Raw genomic sequence first — 24599 nt, forward strand, 5'->3', positions numbered from 1 at the left:
TCAAGGAAGAAAGATCCCATAAATGGGGAAACCTGATTGCTGTCTGCAGCTGCCTGATTGGAAGATGCAGAGAAAATGAAGCCAGACTTCTCTTGCAGATGCATAGCGACAGGTCAAGAGGCAACCAACACAAGTTGAAATATGGGAAACTCCAATTAGATAGCAGAAAAACATTTTTTTACCTTGAAATTGAACAAATACCATAGAGGTATTGCTTATTAAGTGTAAAACAATTTAAATGCTAACCTTTTTTTAATAATGTGCTGTATGAAAAGGCAAAATTTATTATTATTTAATTGTGATTTAAGTAAAGGCAGTTCACTTATTAGAGAACACCTGCAATTCTAAGTAGGCTTGTCACTATAGGAACACTAGCATGATTTACAAGAAACTCTGCAATATCACCAGCATAATACTACTGAAGAATTTCTGATTGAATAAGCATTTGTACAGGAGGGGAAAAATAAAAAGAAAAGAAGCTTATTTTACTTACATTGCGTGATCTAAGAAGAATCTTTTTGACTTAGTAGGTGTGAGGGCTTGAGTTTTTCAACTACTACGTGTATATTAGTTTCCAGAATCAACACAGGGGAAAAAAAACACCATTAATCTTCTTTGACACAAAGAAATATAAGTGATATATACCAATGCTTGTTATTGTGACAATTTTCTGTGTATTTTTAAACTGGTTTAGTTCTTTGTTTTTTAATTATGAAATCATACTAAAAATGGTCTTATATATGCAAGATTCTGCTGTTTGAAACTGAATTCATTTGGTAAAGCTTCTCTGAGTGTTGTCTATTTTGCAGACTGAGACCAGGAAGCAGCAGTTTTTTCTGTAGCTATAGGAGAGGTTGCAACAAGACAGAGATTCATCTTCCCTCTATTGATGTGAACTCTGAATTAAAACAAACATAGTTTTTACAGCAGGTAAAAACTGCTTGTGAAGGGGCCTGATGTGGCAGAGCAGCATCTGCACAGAAGGAAAGCTTGCAACAGTAACTTTAAAATGTATTCCTGATAACCGGGCACCTGTAGCTGGTCAGCCTTGGCTAGTTCAGCCCATCCCTCTCTCTCTGACTACCTTTTAGACTTTGCAAGTGTGTAGACACAGGACTTCCTTATTTTATTTTATATTAGTTATAAGAGCTCATTTTAGATTAGGCCTGCGTTAAGAGCTTCCTGCCATAGCTGTATTACTGAGGATGTGAAACAAGATTAGTACAATAGGTGAACACATTTAGGCATGCCTGCTAAATACCAGCAAAATGGTCTGCTAAAGAGAAAAATAATTTTTCCCACTGGGTGACTGAGGCATTGACATGGCTAAAATCTGTACCTCTGTAAAACATTATCCCCTCCACTTGCTAGGCTGACAACAGGTGATAATAAATGGGATTGACTTATAGAATTACAGAATCATAGAATGGTTTGGGTTGGAAGGAACCTGAAAGGTCATCTAGCTCAAATCCACCTGCTGTGGGCAGGGATACCTTCCTCTAGCTCAGGTTAGACTTCAGACAAGGAGCAGCGGGTCATCTTGACCAACGCCCAAGGAGGGCTGAAGCCAATGTGGCTGAATTTGCCTGCAGCAGAGATCAGGGTGGGAAAGTGTTTCACAGAACAGAGACCTGCAGGAAGGATGGCTCTCTCCCAGCGTTTTCACGTTGCGCTGTTCCCAGCGTCGGCGGTACCCGCGCCCCACGAGGGGGCCCTGCCCTCACAGGGATCGGCAGCACCAGCGCTTCCAGGGCGCAGCTCCCACTGGCACCCCTCACATCTCGCTTTTAGTAAGGAGCGTTGCTTTTGTGGGAAGCAATATCCCTGACTATGCCTGATTTGGTGTGACATGAAACGTGTCAGGGTCTGTAAAGCAGTTTAAATTTCAGGGTGTTAACCTGGTATAGTTGTAGGTATAATAAACAGGATAACCAGAACAGTAGTTCCCTCTGGGCTGCTTCCAGTGGAAACAGCAAATACAGGGGGCATGGTTGATAGCTACCATATGATCTAACTGGGCCTGGAACATGTATAAATAAAGGATAACAAGGAAATTACTTGGATGACTTTTTCCTACTACATTTTCCCCAATCTAAGACACTTGTAGCAGCCATAGTTTAAGAAAGCCTGGTATAGACAAGGTATTTGAGATCAACCAAGTGGGGAGATCCTATCATATAAAAGAAAAATAGCATCCTTCTACACAGAGGGGGAAGGGTCATTTAAACAGTGATCAAGACAGCTGAGTCTGACCTCTTTAAATCTTTTAATACAACCTTCATTAAAATTCTTAAAATAACTGTGTAATGGCAATCAGAAAAGTATAAGAAGAATATATATTCCAGTTCAAGGAAAGATTTGTCCCCCCAATGCATGAGAAAAATCAAGTGATGAAGGTCATTTAAATGCCATTGTCCCCTGGAGCAACTGCCTGGTTTCATAAGTAACAGCACCTGTCAAATGCACAGCGCTTGATTGCTCACTGCTGTTAGTAGCACTAAAACAAATACAGATGTAAACTGCCAGAGCAACAGTGACATAGGGGGATGATGCAAAGAAACAGCAATGACAACTTCATCAGGCCGCTGCTTCCTAGCTGTCAGCAGGGATGCACTCCTTCCTCCTGGCACTGGGCTCACATGACCACCATGATGTCTTCCAGCGGCTTTCTGGTCAGCGCAGGCACAGTAGCATCTTTCTTGGGATAGCCAACGGGGAGCAACAAGAGTAGCTTCTCATTTGCTGGGCGCTGGAGCAGCACCCGGAGCTGGGGGCCACAGTTGAGGGGTGTGGAGGTCACCGTGTACAGACCTGCATTCTGCAGCAAGACAGACAGCAGTAGAGTGAGACAGAGGTCTGTGCTCTGTATGTGTAGCAGTTGTTCCCACCAGACCTGTATTGTCCTGTTGACTAGCCCAGAAATGCTGCTCCGTTAGATCCTGTTCCAGTCTTTAGAACATGTGATTTACTAACAGCCTTAATGGTACCATAAAAGAGAAGCCTACTTTGCTTATGGAAAAGTGCAGCTATTCTCGACCGCAGCAAAGGCACGTTCTGCCTGCCACGTCTGCGTGCCATACAGCCGGAGCCTGCCCGCAATGCTCCACCTAGAGGGGGACCCAGGGTTACACTGAAGTTGAGAGGCAGTTGTGGGGATATTACTGGAATATCATCCCATGGAGTTGGGAGTTGGACTAGGTGACCTGTAAACCTCTCTTCTAACCCAAATTATTCTGATTCTATGACCTGGCTTGCACAGAGAAATGTTTCAGTTCTTGCCTCCACAGAGCTGACAGGAAGATGCCTTACAACTTTGTGAACATTTGCTCCCTACAGGGAAAGGGGGCACAGGCACTGTCTCAAAAGTTGCTACAGTAGTCTGTTTCTGTCTCTCACAATGGCCATTGTTACAACTTATATCAGAAGCGCAAAGTAGGTCTATATATCAGTCCTCCTCTCATACAAAATATCACAAAAGACCAAAAAAATCTGACAAACAATAAAGAGCTGACATCATCCAAGGTATAAGCACATAGCTGACTCACTTCCTGACAACTGCATATGTGGATTTCGGTCTCTCTGTATATGTAATATGAGAATTTTGAGAGTCTTTGAGATATAAAAGCGAGCCGGTGAAAGGTGCTCAGGCAATGCACGTCTCATGTTTCGTAATCTCTAGGATCTTCTCAAGAGGAGAAGAACTAATAGTGGTGGTGCTAAATGGTGCCTGAGGAGCAGCAATGCATGAAAGGAAGTGTCATTCAAAACAGAATGGAGGAGAAATGGCAGTGCCTGGTAGGAAATTGGCCTAATATAAGAGGTGGCACCTTACTGTTATCCTGCTGACAGGCCAAGTTAACCATCAGAATAGCTTTGCTATTTAAACACTTGTGTGAGTACATCAGATACAAGAAGCAGAACTGAGCACTGAGAAACCACTGAGAAAATCTAACTGGCTGGTGTCAAACATGCTGAGCTTTAGAAATCAGTTCACTTTTAGAAATGCCTTGGAAAGACTGATTGTAATAGTACAGCCCGTTCTGTGGAGTATGTCCCTAGTTTTTTATTTTTTCCAGCATTGTGTACTAAAAGTGATTTGGTGCCAGGCTGTTTTTTAGCGATTACTGAAAAAAAGGGGCCAGTGTGGCACCACACAGCCATGCTTGGGTAGTTTGCAGAGCTGTCAGCCCTGTTAGCATAAGGCAGAAACCACAGGAGCTGAAGTCGGTGCCTAGAAAAGAGTGACAACTCTGGAAGCTACATTACATTTTTCTTCTTGTTAACCAGTACTGATGATAGGAATTACCTTCTCAGATATAGACCTATATGGGATAACTTTAAAACTCAAAACTAAGACATATTGCCAGGAATTGGAGTATTCCAGAGGACTGATAATGTTAAAATTTAAATTGGGTTCCACTCTCATTTGAACAGAATAGTCTTGGTATGTAGTCCAAGCTAATAAATTGACTCCTAGTGTGTTGGTTCTGTCAACATACCTGCAGTGCAGCAAGCAGGATACCACAGGCAATAGAAACACTGATTTCATTATAGTAATGCGTCTTCTTCTTGCCATTTGGAAGCCGCCCGTATACCTGCTTGAAAATGAGGATCAGGTATGGAGCAGTGTCCAAGTACTCTTTGATCCAGTTTGTTCTGCAAAAGAATGTTTAAGACATTTATTTTGCAACCTTTTCACTTTCCCATAAGCCACATTTACTGTCTGCAGAGGGGACTAAAGGTACATGATGATTATAGCAGTAGACTAAAGCTTAGAACATTTACTGCAAAGGATTAAGTATTATCAGCTTAAATAGAAACATTTTTGGAAAAAAAAAAAAGCTTGAATAGAGTTCTCAATTTTAGCAGATTTGGCTGAGGAGTTGATGTGCTCACTCTGAAGAGTAGAATTGCATACAAATAAGCTACCTCTTATCTATGACTGGCCTCATGGGCATTTGCCTGTGAGATTATTTAATTCCTGGAATTTTGCAGATTTGCTTGTTACTAGCAGTGCCAACTTTCTTGTGATTGCAGGGAAAACTGCTGGCAAAAAAGTTCAAAACTTTTTTGTCTGCGATCTAAACCTAAATGTATTCTCATGGTAAAAAAAAAATGTTACTTTGGTTCTGAGTATTTCAGCCCTGTCAGAATTCATTTGGCTCCCAATTTTTTAAATGAAAATTTAAATATATTAATTATGATGTAGGATTTAGAGAAGAAAATGTGCACTTTCTACTGTTTGCACTCAAAATATAAAAAATACTGGGGTTTAGTTGTTTGCATAGCCCATAAATTTGCATAGCACCTAAGCACATGTAAAATAACATTATGAAATAGGTAGGGCAAATAAACCCTACAAAGCTTTGTGCATATGTTTCATTTGACGAGCCAAGACTCAGTAAACATCTTCCCATTGCAAGAAGTTAAGCAAGTCAGTCAGACTTCGGAGGGTATTTGGAACAATTAAATATTGCATAATTCAGCACCTGGATAGGGTCAAGCCTTGGGGCTACCTCAGTCAGTAGCAAAGCTTCCAATGACTTTGGGAGCTTCACTGTTTGGCAAACAACAGGAAAAATCTGGGACAAGAGTTTCAGCGACAGAGGTTACACAGGAAAAAATAATGATGGAGCCAAATGCTTGGAAAACTTTCAAGATGAAGAGCATATAGTACCTTTTGCTGGAAGCAAACCACCAAGGCACAATTCTATGCATATTTATAAGTTTTTCTTTCTAAGTGTGAATCTTAGAAATATATTAAAAGTGAGAGGGAAGAAGAAATTGAAAATTATATAAGTCTTTCCTAGACTAAAATATATCTCCTTTCAAACTCCTTAGCCAATTGACTTTTCATACCTCAGTCTTTTCAGGTCATTAACCCATCTGTCTCCCATCCTTTTTTTGTAGTTGATTTCCTCTTCTTCTTCTACAATTTCACGAATCTTACGTTTTAAATATGGATCTTGCACTACCACAAAGGTCCAGGGCTCAGTGTGTGCTCCACTAGGTGAAGTACCTTCGTACAAAAACAGGGAAAGATGAAAACCCAGGAAGGAGGGTGGGCAGTGAGAGGTTTTAGCTATTCCTTGTGAGCTTTCAGGCTGACCAAGAGTGATGGGAAAGCAAGTGAATGAGACGGGAGGAAAAGGACTGAGGCAAGTTCTGGCAGACAATCCTATTCATTTCTTTCTTAAAGAATGAGAAGTGCCATTCAAGGACAGAGATTAGACCTTTCATACAGCAATCTTACAGGAAGGGTAAGTTAAGGATTTCTAAAAGTTCCTTTTGGTTCTCATGATGAAACGGTAACATGGTGCAACATATGCCCATAGTAATTATACGGAAAGCAATGCACTGTCTGAATATGCAGCCAACTCTGAGACCTGATTCTAGCTAAAGGACAAAACTAATGGCTTTCAGGGAAACAAGGCTAAGTGACCACCCGCGGGAACCTGTCACTGACTGACTAAAATAAGGAGCTGCACAACAAAGACATCTGCCATATAGCATACAGCTTTGAGTTTTTTGTCCCAAAGGCTGCTGGTGTATGTAGGTGTGCACATATAAAGTCTGCGCTTGCTCACCCACCACCACCATAGGAGAATATTTTAACTACCTAGAGGTTAAAAACCAGAAGCTGAAAGATATAGTTATCTGCACAGATTCACATATATATGGGTTAAAAAGACTGCTTAGATCTCTCTGATCCCTCACACACATTTAAAAATATTTGAAGATCTTAAACACATACAATAGTTGCTTTCCTAAGGACTGATTTTAGCTTGAGAAACACTGAATAAGCAGCTTGAACTACCTTTATATATTAAAATGTTTTTATATTGTGAACCTTGCCTCTCCTCAGGTTTGGGTAAAAACTGATGACATTTATGCTTCATTTTGTTTTCTTTTTCTCTACACAGCCCAAAGCTTTAAGGATTACTGAGTACTTCATCTGCACGCCAGGCTTGTTCGCTTTGCTGCTTTTGCCAAAACATGCTCAGTGTTTTAATGACTCCTAGTTAATTAGAGGGAGACAGAGACTCGTTACAGTGCAGTAACAAAGCTGCTTACAGTTTTTAAAGGGAAAACAATGCACCTCAAATGTTGAGAATCTTTATATTATTAATCCTGCTAAAGGCCACTGAGCTGTTTTCTAAGGCAGCCTGGAATATTTGCTACAGCAGGAGCAGCTGGCTCATAGAATAAGAGAAATAATGAGGGTCAAACCCACTTCTGGCTGAAGTCAATGTTACTAAAGCAGAGATGAGATTAGGCCAGGACATGACAGTAATTATTTGAAATGCATAAATTCTCAACAACAACAAAATAATCAATTTCTGACATTCCACCAAATAACCTTGATCAGGATCCTCATCATAACACTCCAGTCATATGCAACGAGGATCTGGACTGATGTCAGAAGAACTGGAAAAGGTTTTTTGTTCTAGACAGAAATTCTTTTTCTATAATAAACTCCAACCATTTATATCACCTGAAATATTTTGCTTGCCTAAGAAAATGTCATCACTATGTTTGTGGGGGGAACCCAAACATCACAACCCACACTGGATATTATAATGCATTGCATTTTAAAGCATGCGAAGTACACATGGTTTGACATTTTTAAGAGAAAACACTTAATAGTTCTATTTGAAAGATGTCTCACTAAACCATACACAAATTTTATTTTAAATAACATCTTTTAAAGGTTGAAAATTAAGTGTTTTGCTTCATGCTGTTGAAATGCTCTTCTTCCCTTATGGGTGAACTGCAAATATAAAGGAATTGGGAATGCTCCAAACAATTCCCCAACATATTGTCTGTTGTTCAAGCTGAGTAATTTCTGATCAATCAATGGGTGCTAATTCATTCTGGTTACAGATGAATCTGGTAAAACCATGAGCAAAATGCCAATTTTCTTGGCTTTTCCACACCACCTTTTCACAGTTATGCAGTTGAACAACAATGGTGATCCTTTTTTTGTTTTTTTCAGACCTTGAACCACTCAGTACCATACCTGCTGTTCTGATGACATTATCGATAACCTCCCTGGGGACCGGCTCATCACTAAGAAACCTGACAGATCGCCTCTTATTTAGAAGCTCATAAAATGTCTGTGACCTCTTAATCATTTCAGCCTCAGAGTAGCGCTCTGCAGTGAAGGGGACATGGGCAACATTTTCTTCAAGCCCTTGCCACTCTTCATCAACATCTGCAAGAAAACACAAGTGGTTAGGGTTTTTTTTGCTGGAGAATGCTGTTGATATCCTTGGCATTCACCACTGGAACGCACTTTGTCCTGCACTGGCGTACACTTTACTTCTACATCACTCCTAAGGCAAAGTCTGAGGTTCCAGTTGACACAACTCATTGATCCCTAGCTCCAGCTGCTGAATAAACATCTTGTTTAAATACCAAGAGACACAAGGGTCCTGGCTGGCTGTTGCAAGTGTGATGCACAAAGAAGTCATTGCCTTCTCTGCTTCAGCCTGCAAGCCTGCCTGCAAAAATGAGTTACAAGCTGAAACAGCAGTGAAAAACTGGCTAGGCCTTCAGCCCACTTTTCTCAGCAAGTAAATGTGAATATGTATGTTCCTTCTTGAGCAGTCTAATAAGAAAAAAAAAAAACCCAGTCAAATTACTGAAGTTAAGGAGAGAGCTTAACTACCATTATGTGAAAAATCTCCTCTGAAGAGCTGAATGTCAACTTCTTCAATATTCATGTTTCACAGCCAAAGCACTGCAAGTCTTAGCTCTGCAGAAATGTGACTTTGTGGTTAAGCTCTTTGGTTTCCCAACACTTCCAGCATAAGACAAAAAAAATGACAGGCATCTCTACTTAGGATAACAATATATCAAATGTAGGATATTGTGTTCTTATCTTTAAATTAAGAACTCTAAATGGTTCCCCATTTCACTGAAATCTGTCTCTCTGGGGTTTTTTATATCACAAAATGAATCTTCTGTTGTCTCTGAGGTCTCTTTCTCCCCTTTATTCCTAGAATCAGCAGAGATAGCATTTTTTGCAGCTATGATGTGGAAGTTAAAGCCATTTAAATGCTGCATTTTGACTAGTCGATAGTATTGAGCAATTTACAACAGAGAGCTGAGTCAGGAAAAATATTCTGGTTCTTTTTCAGTCACCATTAGGCTATTATTCCAGAATCCTAGCAATTTCCAGTGCAAATTCAAACAGCAATCATTTCTGTGTTTTAGTAGTATGAAGTTGCCTTAGAGACTAGGCTGATTTTTTGTTCGTTTTATAAACAGCAATGAAATATTCACAAGTGTATCTCAGCATGTGCAAGAGGGTGAAATAAATCCAGTTTCATATATTGAATCTAGACAGAATTATTCCGGTTCCCAAACAACACACATTTCATTTTGCATACCCAGAGAATTCTCTTTGCTTAGCATTTCATGCCTCTGTTGAGCACTCTTGGTCACAGTCTGCAAGGACCTGGCTCCAGGTTAATGCGAAGCAGTGACCTGCTGTAAAAATTATTTTTGTGACCATCTTGTACAATCAAACCAAAAAGTAAAAAGGTACCTCTTCCTAATGTTCCCTTTGTGGTTTACGTTTAGTAAACTAATGATGAATGTGTGCTTGTTTTGTGGTGCGGAGTTTTTTTTCCCATGAAAGAAGAAGAGAAGAAAAGAAGTGGAATTGCTATTTGGTCAAGATGTCTCAACTTAATAATAAGGTAAAAAAAGAAATGTACTTTCAAAGATTTTGAATATGGAAAAAAGGTGAGGCAACTAGTGAGAATGAAAAACCTGTATACCCTCCAACTGGGAATACTGGCAGAGGGAGAAGAAGAACCCAGAATTGAGGGAACTGACACACAAAATCAAAACTCTCCTGGCAATTTTTTTTTTTAATAAATTCATCTAGTATTTATTCTCCTCTACCATGTGTCTACCATTCATTCTTAGCAGTTAACATTATCCATATGCTAAGATAAAATCATTATCAGGACCATCTGTTTAGTGCATGCTCTCTATATCTTTAATTGCTATGTTTAGACATACTCCTGTTTGTATGGTCACATTATACAATACTACAAGTGTCTTGTTTACATCTCTGTGTATTCCATGACTTGATGGACAACAGACATGCTACTGGTAAGTCTGTTACCTTGTTACCCACATTCTCAAGATTGCCATCGATTCCATTGTACATTTACAGTAGTCTTCAGGCTTCCTGCCTTTTATGAAAATCTGAAATGGTTTTGGCTCAGGCATCCCATGAATCTCATTTTAATGAAATCTCATTTTAGAAGTACTATTTCTCTAACTCTATCAGAAATTTCTCTCAGGATACATTTTAGGATGATGACTGCGATCTTCCCAGCAGTTCATATGGGAGGTTATAATCAGCCTACAAATCGTATAATAAATTTTGCCTCATTTTGTAGCAAAAAATCTTACCATGAGTTCCTAGTAACATAAGCTCACACTGAAAACAACGACTTGTCATTTCACTTTTGTTGGCCACTTATTTTACCTACACTGACACTTCCCTGTATTGTTGGCTTCCACTTGTATATCATTAGGAATTTCATGTGTCCTCCTTGGTTTTATGCAAAGACCACTAGATAACATTAACAAATGGTCTTGAAACTGATCCTTGAGAAACTTCAGTCTAGAGGAATGCGTTTGCTTTCCAACCAAGCTCTTTCAGTTTCTTCTCTAAGGAATTGTTTCCTAAGCATAAAATTCCTTTGCAAATCTCTTTTCCAGTGTAAAGAAAACAATTAAATAAATGCAAAGAAAGCTTTCAGATCTTTGGACATAAAATTCTGGGTAACTGACCCTGTGGTTTTTTGCTTGATTAATGGCAGACTGCTACAAAATCTGCCACTACAGGAATCCCAGCAGTGAATCCAATCTTGAACTGAGTGTGTGGCTAAAAGAGAACTAAAAGAGATGAATTGCCTTACCAGTGGGTTATAAATAGTGCCTAGCAGGCTGATCCTGGAAACCCCAAGAGCTGGTTATAGATCTTAAGCAAAAGAAGTAGCAAGTGGAGAGGCAGACTCTGGAAGAAAGAAGCCAGAATCAAAATATTGTGAAAATTACCTCAAACTGGAATATAGTTACAGAAGGTTTTTAAGATCTTCAGAGAAGTGGAGTGGCTGTTTTATAAAGAGAAGACTTGCTGTTTTACCTAGTGAATGGAAAGCTAAGAGGTGATCTGATTGCTATCTATAAACTACAGGAGGATATATACCAGGGTTGGAATAGTATCCTTTAAAATATGAAGAGGAAGGAACAGGAAAAATGGGTATACAGTAGTATTAAATAAGTTTGGGCAGACAAGCAGGTAGAGAAGGATTTTTAACCTATACATGGAGTTCTGGACCAGCCTTCCAGCAAGGTTAAAGAAATAGGGTCATGAACGGCCAGTTTTCATGTTTATTCTGCTGATGACAAGGCTGGATTTGTCTGCAGCAGTAGGAAGAAAAACACAGTAATGAATCATGTACATCTGAGTCCTGTGTTCCTAAATGACACAAAACATGAACTGTTATTGAAATGGAAAATTAAATTGCTACTGCCTCATTCATGTCAGTAGTATTATTAAGATATGGGAAGTCTGAAATTGGGGAGAAGAGAAATGCTTTTAAGTGGAAGAGGTCTATTATGAAAAGTATGACAAGCAATGAACAGTGCATTTTCAGAAGAAATGGAATATTTGGAACTTCCTACATTGCTTTGTATTCTTTAAGTAGAGTGTATTGCCAATGTCTCCACAATTAAATATATAGTAATAAAATATCTTTGTTATTAATCTGTGCAACTGATCCCTGGAATAACAAGGAGACAAATATAATTCAACCACATCTTCCACACTGCTGTAAACTGGGTCTTTACTTTATCCATCAGTTGTACGGATCTGAATATATGATCAAGAAAGTGATTGATACACATGAAGACTGGACATGATTTTCAGTAGTCCAGATCTAATTGTGTAAATCTGAATCAGTGGGAGATGAGGTACCACCACTTTGGGACAAGATACCCACTTGTGACTCATCATTCAAGGCAAGGCTGAAGAAATATCTTTTTCATCTGTATGTAGTGCAATGGCCTAGTGCAAGACACAGTCAGACATATACATACACAGACCATTCTTGCCAATCCACAGCACAACAATCGCTTGTTCTGGATCTTATAAATGAAGGGGAAAGTTACAGGACAGATAGGCATGTAAACAAAGCTGCAGTGCTGCCAGTTAAAGCATTAAACAAATTGACTGAGTGCTTTGCACCTAGTGAAGGAACTGGGTTTTTATCTGCTCCAAGAAACACTCATCTCTTCAGCTACTGAAAGCAGAACACAAGCTCCAGAGCACTTCTACCCTTCATTACCAATAAGTGGCCCTACTGAGTCTGCCCAAGCAGTTCAGCTAATTACACTAAATGCTCTGCTACTCAAAGGTATGCCCCTCTCAGGTCAAACATCCCTGACGGTGCCACTTCAGTGAAGGTTCATGATATCTACAAATAAGGTCAGTGCTTTTCTTACAGAGTACTTCTCATGCTTGGCAAATAGACCTTGTTTTGGTAATGGATACAAATCAAACAACTTGGTCTTAAGCTATCCCTTCTTGTTCCGGAGTCTGTTGAAAATTCAGCTTGTTCACCTAGGGCAGCCCTAGATTCTAGCTTTAGACAAGGCCTTAGGAATGTTTCATCTCACCTAACTCCAATTCTCTTCAGAGGAACTTTATCTTTAAATACAAGTAATTTATGTCATTGAGACATTTAAATAGAAACGAGCTTGTTTCTGTAAGATACGTTAATAAAGTAGAATTTACACAGCATGTAAAATATTCTTTACTATTATAATATCTCTGTTTACGTCCATGTTTCCATTTCAGCATCTAGTACAGTCAGTGAAAATTTTAACACTGACAAATGTTAAATTTTAACAAGGGGAATACATTTTGATCTCTACTTAGCAAATTTCCTTACCAGCTCTTCTACTTCTCATTGCTACTCTTCTCACTTAAGCTGGACTTTTCCCTGCTAAAGAAAAGCTTCCCAGAGCATGATGAAATTATTTTAATTTTTCTAGAGATAAAAGACATGGTTTGAATCACATACCATTAAGGGAAAGATAATTATTTATTATTAAAAGCAAAATAGCAAGAAAACCAATTTTAACATTAGACAACATGGTAAATTGAGAAAGGTTTTATTTAAAAATAAATAAATCTTTTAGCAACAGCACCAATATGTCTACCTGTCAAATTTTTTGCAAGGAATTTGAAACTAATACAATTTTGAATTTAGCACCTGAATAAAATGGTAAGCAACTAGCACAGAAATTAATGACTTTATATATGCAGCTGTGGCAGTGAGGCTCCTTGTTAAGAACTAATAGGTTTGCTTATTTAGAGGATCTAAATTTTTAAACTGATAGAAACAAGCATAGTCCGAGATGATAATTCATAAATTATCATTTGAACTACCCTCAGGAATTTTAATTTGCAGCAATTTAACTGAACTAGCAAGCCATCAGTGACAAAGGAATTATGCAATAATTTTATGCAGAATCTATTTTGCATTGAAAAAAAGGAGGATACAACACATGAAGTAATTTTTAAAGAAATTTTATGTATTTGGGAATTAGTCAACATGGTTTAAAATGTTCCAGGTATCAACTGTTTCCGGAAACTGATACAAAACACTAACTCAAAGTACACTGAACACTGAGAAAAGAAGAGAAATAACGGATCTTAGGAATAAGTATATGTACAGAAGAACAATATGTTTCAAGATTTCTAGAAGTGGAGTCAGGGAATGTGTCATATGGGACCAAAAAAGAGAATCCCCACAGAAAGCCTTTGAAGCCAGCTTGAGGAAAAGGGAAAAAGAAAAAAGAGAGCTGTATTAACTACAACTTTAAAAGCTTCATAGGAATAGAACTCTGTAGATTTTTATTTCACAAGGAAATAAAGGCAGTTTATGGAGGATAGTCAGGAAGCAAGAAGAAGGAAGGGTACATATAGTGTTTAGACTTTTGTCCAAGCTGTGCATCAGAAACACCTACTGAAAATAAGAGTCATTCTGTACGGTTTCAAATAGGCAGTTGAGTGAACAGATTAGCAGCATCACCACATTCTGTTCTTGAATATTTGATCAACATAGCTTTCAAATGGTTCTAGTTTCAGCTAAAGCTCTCAGGGACATTCTCAGAAGCCACGAATGGAGGACTTAAAACCATTTCCAACTTTTTAGGGGTGTTGAGACCAAATATATAGCACTGGGTGGTAAAGTGGGATGAGATATCTACAAAATCAACTTGCAGATATAAACTGTCTGCTCAGGTCTTCCCTTTGCTTATAAGACCTGGGAAGAGGTTGGGGGGACTTTAGCAGGATCTCCTTTCTTTCCTTACATTGCCCATAAAGTCCCTCATAGGTTTGAGATCTGCTGTTCAGAGGAACAGACAGGGGTCTTTGAAAATGTGTTTTCTTTTTGCTCTCTGACCTGGATCTGGAGGAATTAGAGATTTACACCAACAGTGACATGACATGAGGACTGCCTCCTTCCTGGGAGCTGACAAGCTCAGGGCACAGCAGCAGAATAGCATTATACATTACTGTCACTGTGGAGAAGTTCAGAGGATTGCATCTCCTTTATTCATGTCAGCAGATAAAATTCAAACAATGCAGTGTTCAGATGGATAAGATTTTTCTTACCTTCTTCATCTAAGGTATGGTCAGTACCATCTTTTAAATCTCCATCCATCCTCTGGCGAGATGTAAGCTTGCTTTTAACGTCACGTTTTTCCTTCTCTCCATTAGTTTTCTTTATTATTACCCCAATCAAAAGACATATAATGGCTATAAAGACTGGGGTGAGGGAAGAAAAGAGTGCCATGACTATGGAAATATGGAGCCTTTATTCCAAGTTCAGTAGTTTCTCACGAAAAGGAAGGGCTGAAGAGGAAAGAGCAGAACGGCAGTAAGCAAAAAGGCGTGGACCCAAGGGTCAGTCCTCGATCATATCCTGCTTCTACTTTTCAGTCACCTCCCCCACAATCTTATCTGCAATGTGCTCCTGCTGTTAATAAACAGCTCATGCCATTAAACAAACTCCAGACACAGGCTTATATATTTTCTGGGGAGAAACAGTTTATAAAAAGCATGCAGAGGCACTGACCATATACAAACACATAAATGCTGTCCAGTGCAAAATAAATTTAAAAAGCCCAATACCTTTCAAAACTCCAGACTAAGGCAAAAGTATTTGTATTGCTATGGTCGTCCCAGTAATCTTTCTTGTAACAGTGATTCTGAGAAGAGCTAACTGGGAATATGACTTTAAAAACTGATGGCATCTCCTCAATTTTTAATTCATAAAATTAGTTGTATTACATGTGTCCTGGGAAATCAGAATATTACCAATTGAATACCAGCTTGCAGCACCACCTTTGGCTATGTAAACAGGTCAATAGAACAGTGGCAGCATTACCTCTGTGTAAAGTATGAATGAGATGATTCACAGAACTCTGTATTTGTGCTGGATATTCTGGGGGAACTAAAAAGAAGAATACAGGGAATCAAAGTAAAAAATATTTGAGGGCTGCAGTGAATTTTATCAAATTCTTATCAAAGATTAAAAATCAATATGATCCTGGTTTAATACAATAATGGTCAATGTCTAAATGCTTAACCATTTTTTACTTCAGCCAGCTGCTTGGGAATTGAATCAACACAGCAGCATGGAATTGATGTCTTTATCTGGGACTGTTGGGATATACTGGATAATGAAACGTCAGATGTCAGTAGGTGTTGAAGAGTGTTCTGGAGAGCAGGGTAAAGGGATACTGACTGCATGCAGTCACCAGTGCCCATCAGCCCTTTCTAGCATCAGCTAAGCACCAGCCCTACCAAGCCTTATCCCATGCTATAGGAGGTCAGTTCTGAAGTCCTAGCAAGTTAATCCCATGCCAATCCATGGCAAATTAATCTGCGTTTTGAACAAGCCTACCCGAGATAAGAGGGAGGAGTCTTGGCTGTAACCACTCCATGAGATGGTGAGTCCCAGGACCCTGGCACATCTCGCACTGCAACAGGCACCTGCAGGGGGCATTGCAGGTCAAGCCTAAAGCATTCCCGGTTTCCCCAATGTGAAAACCAGGACACACAGGGGAAAGAGAAGTTGGGATATGCACAGGTTTCATCCTGACAGGTTCTCAGTTCATACCCTACTACTCACATCTCTCAGTCTGCTGTTTTTGCAGCACTGGGCACACCCTTATTGGTCCCATTTGACATTGTCAGTCCAAAGGCTCCCTATCTTCCAATGCTTCAGCAGATACTGCAAGCTGCCTTGAAGACGGGTCTGTGTGTTGGGAAGCACAGATTAATGACCAAGTTGCTGCAAAGGAAGAGGAATGTGTGGCCATGCCAGTTGGCCACACACAATGATAGTCTGGCTAACAGTCCAGTCATGCTCCTTTTATTAAAAGGGCAAGGCCAAGAAAATTGCTCAGCTGTGCACATAGTGTGCAGACATACTTAGAGGCAAAATGAAACTACCGCACAACTTGTACCCAGGCTGGGCTTTCTCAGCTGCCCAGCTCAAAAACAGAATAAATGTGTTACTGCTGTTGTAGTGCAACCTACTCCAACACACAGGCTCCTGGTCCCTGTAGGTACTAGTCCTTCCAAGCAATGTATGGGATCTGTCTAGATCCCCAGGGATCAGGGGCAGCCCCAGGACCAGCCAAGTGTTCGCCCAAGTCCATCGGAGATGAAATAAAGAGGACATACAACAGTTGTGCTTAGGTTTCTAATCTAATCCAGTAAAGTTGGCAACAAACTGGCACCTACCTCTGGCTAAGAGGATGACTTGCTTGAAAACCGAAGCCATGAGTCTTGACTTTCCTGCTCTCCAGTCAATTTGTGACCTAGGACACATGCTTGAGTCATTGATACTGGGCTGCATGTATAAAAAGCCCCAAAACACATACACTGTACAGAGACAGAAAGGACAAAAATTATCATGTGGGGAAAAAAACAGATGGAAATTTATCCTCTCTATCTTTGATTTAGAGTAGTTATTTAAACTCATTTGTCCTGCCTTCTGGACATCCAGTCATGGGGAGAAGTACTTCACCTTATTCTAATTAGAAACAATGAATTCATTCATGCAACTAGAGAAGGAACCTGCAATTTCATAAGGCACATTTTCAACATCCCACTCTGTAGCAAGAAAGGGAAAGGGAATGCGGTCTGAATGGTGCTGACTATGTCTCCCACATGGAATATATTAACCTTAAATATTCACATACACATAAACTAGGATCTGGATGTTTTGCAGCTGAGATTCCATCCTGTGGAGAGAAAAGTCTGTGCTGAAAGAGAGAAAGCAATATAGATGGCTGATGTTATTTAGAATAACTACCTCTATTTGGAATGCTGGGAACTTTGTAATCGCTCCCTCCTCTGGAATACCTGTGACTTCCTTAAAGGTGATATTAATTTTTCTCTTGTAGAACAGGGAAAGAAAGAAAGCTAAATGTAAGTCCCTTTGGTATTAACTTAAACAAAATCTACAATGGTGATCTCCTTTTATCATCAGGTGACCCACCTGGTGGATGAGGGGAAGGCTGTGGATGTGGTCTACCTGGACTTCAGCAAAGCCTTTGACACCATATCCCATGGCATACTCCTGAAAAAGCTGGTAGCCCACGGCTTGGACAAGGGCACTCTGTGCTGGGTTAGGAACTGGCTGGAGGGCTGGGCCCAGAGAGTGGTCGTGAACGGTGCTGCATCCAGTTAGTGGCCGGTCACTAGTGGTGTCCCCCAGGGATCAGTGTTGGGCCCAGTCCTGTTTAATATATTTATTGATGATTTAGATGAGGGGATTGAGTCCACCATTAGCAAATTTGCAGATGACACCAAGTTGGGGGGGAGTGTTGATCTGCTGGAAGGCAGGAGGGCTCTGCAGAGGGACCTGGACAGGCTGGAGAGTTGGGCTGATTCCAGCGGGATGAGGTTCAAAAAGGCCAAGTGCCGGGTCCCGCACTTTGGCCACAACAACCCCCTGCAGTGCTACAGGCTGGGCACAGAGTGGCTGGAGAGCAGCCAGGCAGAAAGGGAGCTGGGAGTTTGTACTGACAGGAAGCTGAACACGAGCCAGCAGTGTGCCCAGGTGGCCAAGAAGGCCAACGGCATCCTGGCCTGGATCAGGAACAGTATGGCCAACAGGTCCAGGGAAGTGATTCTTCCCCTGTACTCAGAGCTGGTGAGGTCACACCTGGAGTACTGTGTCCAGTTCTGGGCCCCTCAGTTCAGGAAGGATATTGAGGTGCTGGAGCAGGTCCAGAGAAGAGCAATGAGGCTGGTGAAGGGACTCGAGCACCAGTCCTGTGAGGAGAGGCTGAGGGAGCTGGGGTTGTTTAGCCTGGAGAAGAGGAGGCTCAGGGGAGATCTCATCACTCTCTACAACTACCTGAAAGGAGGCTGTAGCCAGGTGGGGGTTGGTCTCTTCTCCCAGGTAACCAGCAATAAGACAAGAGGGCATGGTCCTAAGCTCTGCCAGGGGAGGTTTAGGTTGGATACTAAGAAGAAATTCTTTACAGAGAGGGTAATCAGGCACTGGAATGGGCTGCCCAGGGAAGTGGTGGATTCTCCGTCCATGGAGGTTTTTAAGATAAGACTGAATGTGGCACTTAGTGCCATGGTCTAGTAACCACGGCAGTAGTGGATTAAGGGTTGGACTTGGTAATCTCAGAGGTCCTTTCCAACCTGGCTAATTCTATGATTCTATGACATTTGTAGCCTATAAATGGCATTTGCTCATCGCACATTTTTACTTTTGATACTGAGTACATTTTTTTCTTTCAGAACAACAACAACAACCATGCACAGAATTTCATGGGAAATATTAAAAAGAGAAGTTTTGATCCAAAAGCTTTTAATATTATGGTCTGTGTCCTTTGAGAGTGTTTAAAACATGCCTACCTAAGTTGGTACCATGTTAGCTCTGCACTAAGCTCATGCAACTCTGGTGCTGAGGTTGTGGACTTACTACTTCTCCTATTTTACCATCCTACTGTAGATGCACCGTATGATTCCAAACCACCTTTCAGCACTCAGATGTGAGCTCTAAATTATGCAGCTCCACCTGTGCTTTGGGTGCTTCCCACTGGTTCTTCCCATCATTCTCCGTGACCTCAGCATACCTCTTTCATCCTTTTTGGAGCAGTCTTATGGCATTACTGTGAGATTGTCTCGTGGCTAGGCAGGAGCAAGTCTCTTGGTGAGTTCTTACATGCATATGAGGTCTAACAGAAGAGCTACACAAAAGACATAAGTGGTAGGAGATCCTCCAAATGCACAAATTATCAAAGAATTATCAGTGGGTGAATGTGAGCTACATAAATGTGCAGAGGTAGCAGGTAAAGAAACTGTAAATGGTTGGGCTGAACCAAAACCAGCAGCCCCCACAGTCTTTCCAACTGTCTTTTTCTATTGGTACTTTATTGGAGAACTCTTAAGACTTCTTATTGGATGCTGGAGAAAAATAATAATACCTAGACATTCAAAAAGGTATTCAATACATCTATTCAGATTGGATTAACTGTCAAATGCAAAGTATGGTAGTTAAAACACGTAACATAGGAAGCATCTGAGATTGAGGAAGACATATGGATGGAGAGACCTTTTTGTGCAGTCCTTAGCCTTCTTTTTTTCCTAATCACCTATCCTTGGCCATGTACACACACATCAAGGGTTATAGCACTTAATGTCCTCAGATGGCTAGGACTCGGTATGAGGAGTATTACTGTAGTCAAAAGCAGATCTGTATAAAAGAAAGCAGTAGTAGAAACAAAGAATGTTAACAGGAAATGTACAAGAGTGCAGAGTAGGGTGAAGGAGGCACTTGCAATAAATATAGCACAAGTCTGTGAGAGAAAACAAGTTTTTGAGTGTTGGCTGCAATTCCCATTGCAATTGGGGCTTGCTGAACATTATCAGTTACATACCTATAAGGAACATGTGCACTATTTCTGCTGCTAGTCAGTGCATAAGCCACTGTCAGGAACTCTGAGTGATATCCCAATATGTGATGGTGAAAGGGTCCACACAAAAATCTGTGTTTATAGTTAGAAGCAAGAAAGAGTCACCACTGGGTATTGTCTAGAGATACAATAAAGTACTACATTGTCTTCAGAAGTAAGGTTGTGACTGAAGTTGGTGTTTACTGAAAAGAAAAAACAAACAAAGGCTATTTCAATGCCATCCATGGTCAGCTCCCAGCTCAGTATATACCTGCTATGTCAAGGCAGAAGCACCTGTGAACTGCTTAATCCATTTTCTCCATCAACACATAGAGACAAATGTCTGGGATCAGCTGAAACTTACATATCAGGTATTAGCATTACTAAAAATATCATTAGCTTAATAAGCATCTCCATCTCTGTGATACATCTAGCACATCCCTTCCTGCCTCTACCAGTGACCAGCACACAGTGCTTCTGAGCAAGGTGACCCTTACTTTTCTGCTGTCTCTTGCCTCTTCTTGCACTCACATATACAACCACTCCTTGCAGCCAAGACAGCTGTATGATCTCTTTATGACCCCTGGAGATATCAGATATCTTGCCCTGTAGTATTGGATTTGATTATCTCTTTCATTAACTTAGCTCAGATTGCCACAAATGTTATTAGCGCTTATGAACTACCCTTTTGAAATCTAACAGTACAGTGAGTAATACAATTACGTCCCATAGCAACAAAAGCACAAGACAACAGTGCACCATGCAACAGAGCAATTCTTTCCATTTGTCCTCAGTATACCGCCCTTAAGTTGCAAGCTCCCTGTGTTTATGTATTAGAGGTAGAAGAAATAACCTAGCTATAGACAACGTGATTCATTAATATATTTCTAAATGCCATAATCCATTTATTAGGATCTGTGGTATCAGGTAAACCATTACTTGTGCTCAACGGGACAATAGTGGTCCTAAAAATATTCCTGAATTCAGAAAATAACTTAGATTTTAACCCAGAGACTAGTTTACCCCCAAAATCATAACAGAAGGAGCAGTTTGCTGTTGCTGTACCAATGTTACCACCATGAATCTGTAGGACTGAGTTTACCCCCAGCAGGAATCTGATGGACATAGTAGTGCTACTCATTGAAGTAAAACTGTGTGGGTGAGTTTTCAGAAACTCACTAAAACTTTCAGCTCTGTAAACAGAGGTCCTGAAAACCACTGAACTTACATGATAATCACCAAGGGACTGCAGATAACACAGACCTTGAAAGTTATTTGCCCCAAATATGGGGCAAATACATAAATACATAAAGACAAAATATTATTTTTCTATAATCACTTTTAGACAGACTCATAATAGGCTATGTTCAAATCTCATTTTTTCTGTGAGTAACCTTTGATACAAGTCCATGGGGAAAAGTAAGGGCCATTTCTGAATAGCCCCATGGTAGGTGGGAGTGCACAGCCTAATAAAGATTTTTATAACCTCTTCAGAATAGGGATGTTTAGAGAACAGGAAGGAGGGCTAGCAATGGCCCCCCCTCAGCAAGCTGAGAGTAGCCTCTTCCAGATAAAATATCATAGCAAACTAATTCTCTGCACATTGGGCCAAAGAAGGGAAGGCAAGGGCAAAATGCAGAGACAGAAATTCAAAAGGCAGATTCTGTATGACCATACTGCCTGAGGCACGGGGCTGAAGCATAAGCACAGGTAGACCTAAACCAGCTCCATAATCAGAGCCACATCGTTTCCATGATGTCAAAGGCAGGAGGTTATCAGCTTAGTCACTACCCTAGGCAAGGACTCAAACAGCTCCTCATGCTGACACCCCTCCAGCTGCAGCTCTCTAGCCTTCATCCCCAGGTTCAGACTCTGTACATGCTCTACCTGGGCTTCTGATTGCAGCACAGGCATCATCCCAGATCTCTCTTCCCCATCTGTTCAAGATGTAGGAAAGTAAGTGTTTATAGCAAATTTATAGTCATGTCCCACATGATCAGACTTTTCAAATCATGATGTGAAGTGAGGTAACAGCAGTAGAGAAATGATAACTGGATGTCCTTTGTAGCTGATGTCAGAAACACTGCAATTTTCTTTTTGATGTGAAAAAGAAATACAGGGAGACAAAAGAATAAAAGTATAAAACAAAAGGTAAAAGAAGACAAAAATTACACACACACACTGCCTACTTTTTAAAGGTGGATTTTTATTTCCAATTGCTAATATATCTTTTTTCATATGTTCACAGAGAGGGAAATTGTCTTTCCTTCCATAATATTATGACAGGACAGCTGAATGGCAGCATGGAGCATTTTAAATCAGCATTTCAAAGCCTCTACTATTCCAGGAATAGCTATTCCTATTACTTCACTTTTTATTTGCACCAAATCAAAACACGGCTTAGTTTGTTTGAAGAGTATCTTACCTGATTACGTCTGAGCCTCTAAAAACTTCATCTAGGAAAACAGTTTCTAAGCCTAGAACATGAAGGAAGCCTTGAATTCCTATGTAATCATAAATAGCAGTGTTCAAAGATTTCGGGGCTTTTATGGGTTTGTTGTTTTGAATTTTTTTTTCTCTTCTTTACATGCTTTCAGTGAGTTTCATCTCCCAGCCTCCTGAAGAAATCTATCACAAGGCTGAAGCCCTGTCCTTACTTCCAAGGGCATCCACAGCCTCCTCTCTTCCTCGAGGTGAGTCTGTCCATGACTAGCTCCAATCCAATTCCAATTCCAACTGCTCTCCTTCACAGTGTTGCTTGGACAGTGGATTGGCCACACAGGCTCCTTGCACAGCCTAATAGTGAGCATCTCCCTTTCTTTTCCCTCCCTAAGGGGCCTTTGCAGCACCCTGGAACTATCTCCAAGTGAAACCCCTCCTCCTTTCTGATAGTATCAATAGTGGCCAAGCATTAATTGTCACTGTGACTCTGCATCAAGGATGATGGTGTTCCAGCATTTCTCTTTCCCTTGCTCCAGTATTTGTTTCTTTTAAAGGAAGCTGGGAAGTAAATGCCCATGCAATGCACAAACTCTAGATCAGCAGATATGCTGACCCAACTCTCAGGTAAACCACAGAGACACCAGACACTGTGGGAAGATGTTTTTAGAGTGTCTGATAATGTCAAATATCTTGGTATCCAGGGAGGGTGGGATAGCTGGGTGGTTAGGTCAGCATGCTCCAAAGGGTCCTTGAGGCTTGAAAGTCACATGCCAAGGAACGCAGAATTACAGATCTTCTTCACGTCGTGAGTGATCCTTTTACAGAGAAATCCCAGGCACACATAAGATTTAAAGGACCACCACAAAGAACCTGATAAAGATATTTTCACCCTTTTCCCTAAGGCCAGAAAGGAAAATATTTTTTCTGCCTGAATCACTGATCTAAGACTTCAGGAGATTCAGATCTCTTGCCCAACTCTACTATTACTTTTATCCTATGTGTAAATATTTATTTCACAACCTGTCACATCAGATAATCAGTAAATCACTCTTCTCGGGTTGTAGTCCACCACCTGACAGGTTGCCAAGGGGTGATTAATATTCACCATCTTCCTTCCTAAGAGAAAGAAGCTGCAGCTTTGCCTGAGTGGTCCAGAAAACAAAGTAGCCTTTCTCACAATGGTGCTTAGTTCAAAATCCTAGCACTGTTCAAACAATTCACTTTACTCAGCTAACACTTCTTTATAGACAGTTGCTCTCTGAAATGAGACTGGATATTAATGGACTGTTCAAAAAACTACAACTATATGGGACAACTAAACTCTTCAAAGTTTGCTATTCCACCAGCCAGTGGACTCGACATGTGGTTTCTCCGATGGGCATAAATCTGATTTCAGCATACAGAGCTTGGAAATGCATTGGTCTGAAATTTTTCCTCTGGATCTTTGGGATCTAAATTCATTGAAAAGTTCATACTAACTACATAAGCAAAATCCACTTTACATCCCATTGTGAAAATCTTTCCTTTTTTGTCTCAACATAAAAGCTCAGGCCACGACAGCCATTTGAGATCTACTTTCTGAATGAAAAAAAAAAAGTATTCCCTCATTCCTTTTAAAATAGGAACAGGGTCCTTGACACCAGAGGAAAACTTCGCAAAGAGAAATAATGATCGGTGCTATCTAAAAGATCTGGAGGATCTCACGCTGCCCCATCACAGATATATTATAACTGTAGTCATTGGTACGAGGAAGAGGAAACTCAGACTCCACAGAGGTTATTTTACTTAAAAGTTTATGAATGGGTATTTCTAAAAAATGCGATGTGCACCAAGACTGAATGAACTCAGAGGTCAAGGCATTCTGCCAGCATCCTTATCCTCACCTTGCCTTGTCACCAATATAGTGACAGAATAGGCTGCTGCCTTTCCAATGTTCCCAGAATATCTTGCAGCAACAACGGAGTCCCTGTTTACTTCATATGGAGTTCAGCTTAGGACAGCTCTGCACGCGTGGCCGATGCTCTTTTAAAGGTCACCAAGGTGATTCCCCAATATCAAGTGTCTTCCCACCAGTGATCAATCATATTTTACCCTTGCAATCAGTGCCCTGCAGACCATTACAGTTA

The 24599-nt window shown here is 40.4% G+C and overlaps 1 protein-coding gene across 1 annotated transcript; it reads right to left on the reverse strand.

Annotated features, from left to right (window-relative positions):
- Positions 1-1849: 1849 nt before the first annotated feature.
- On the reverse strand, positions 1850-15014 carry IYD (iodotyrosine deiodinase). Its single transcript, XM_027634161.1, has 5 exons — positions 14717-15014; positions 8021-8215; positions 5860-6019; positions 4500-4656; positions 1850-2818 (listed from the first exon to the last, which is right to left on the reverse strand). Exons 1-5 carry the CDS (start codon positions 14895-14897, stop codon positions 2636-2638), a joined length of 876 nt encoding a protein of 291 aa, XP_027489962.1. The 5' UTR covers positions 14898-15014; the 3' UTR covers positions 1850-2635.
- Positions 15015-24599: the final 9585 nt, after the last annotated feature.

The sequence above is a fragment of the Corapipo altera genome, unplaced genomic scaffold (assembly GCF_003945725.1).
Source record: "Corapipo altera isolate COAL_440 unplaced genomic scaffold, ASM394572v1 2b, whole genome shotgun sequence".
Classification (NCBI taxonomy): Eukaryota; Metazoa; Chordata; class Aves; order Passeriformes; family Pipridae; genus Corapipo; species Corapipo altera.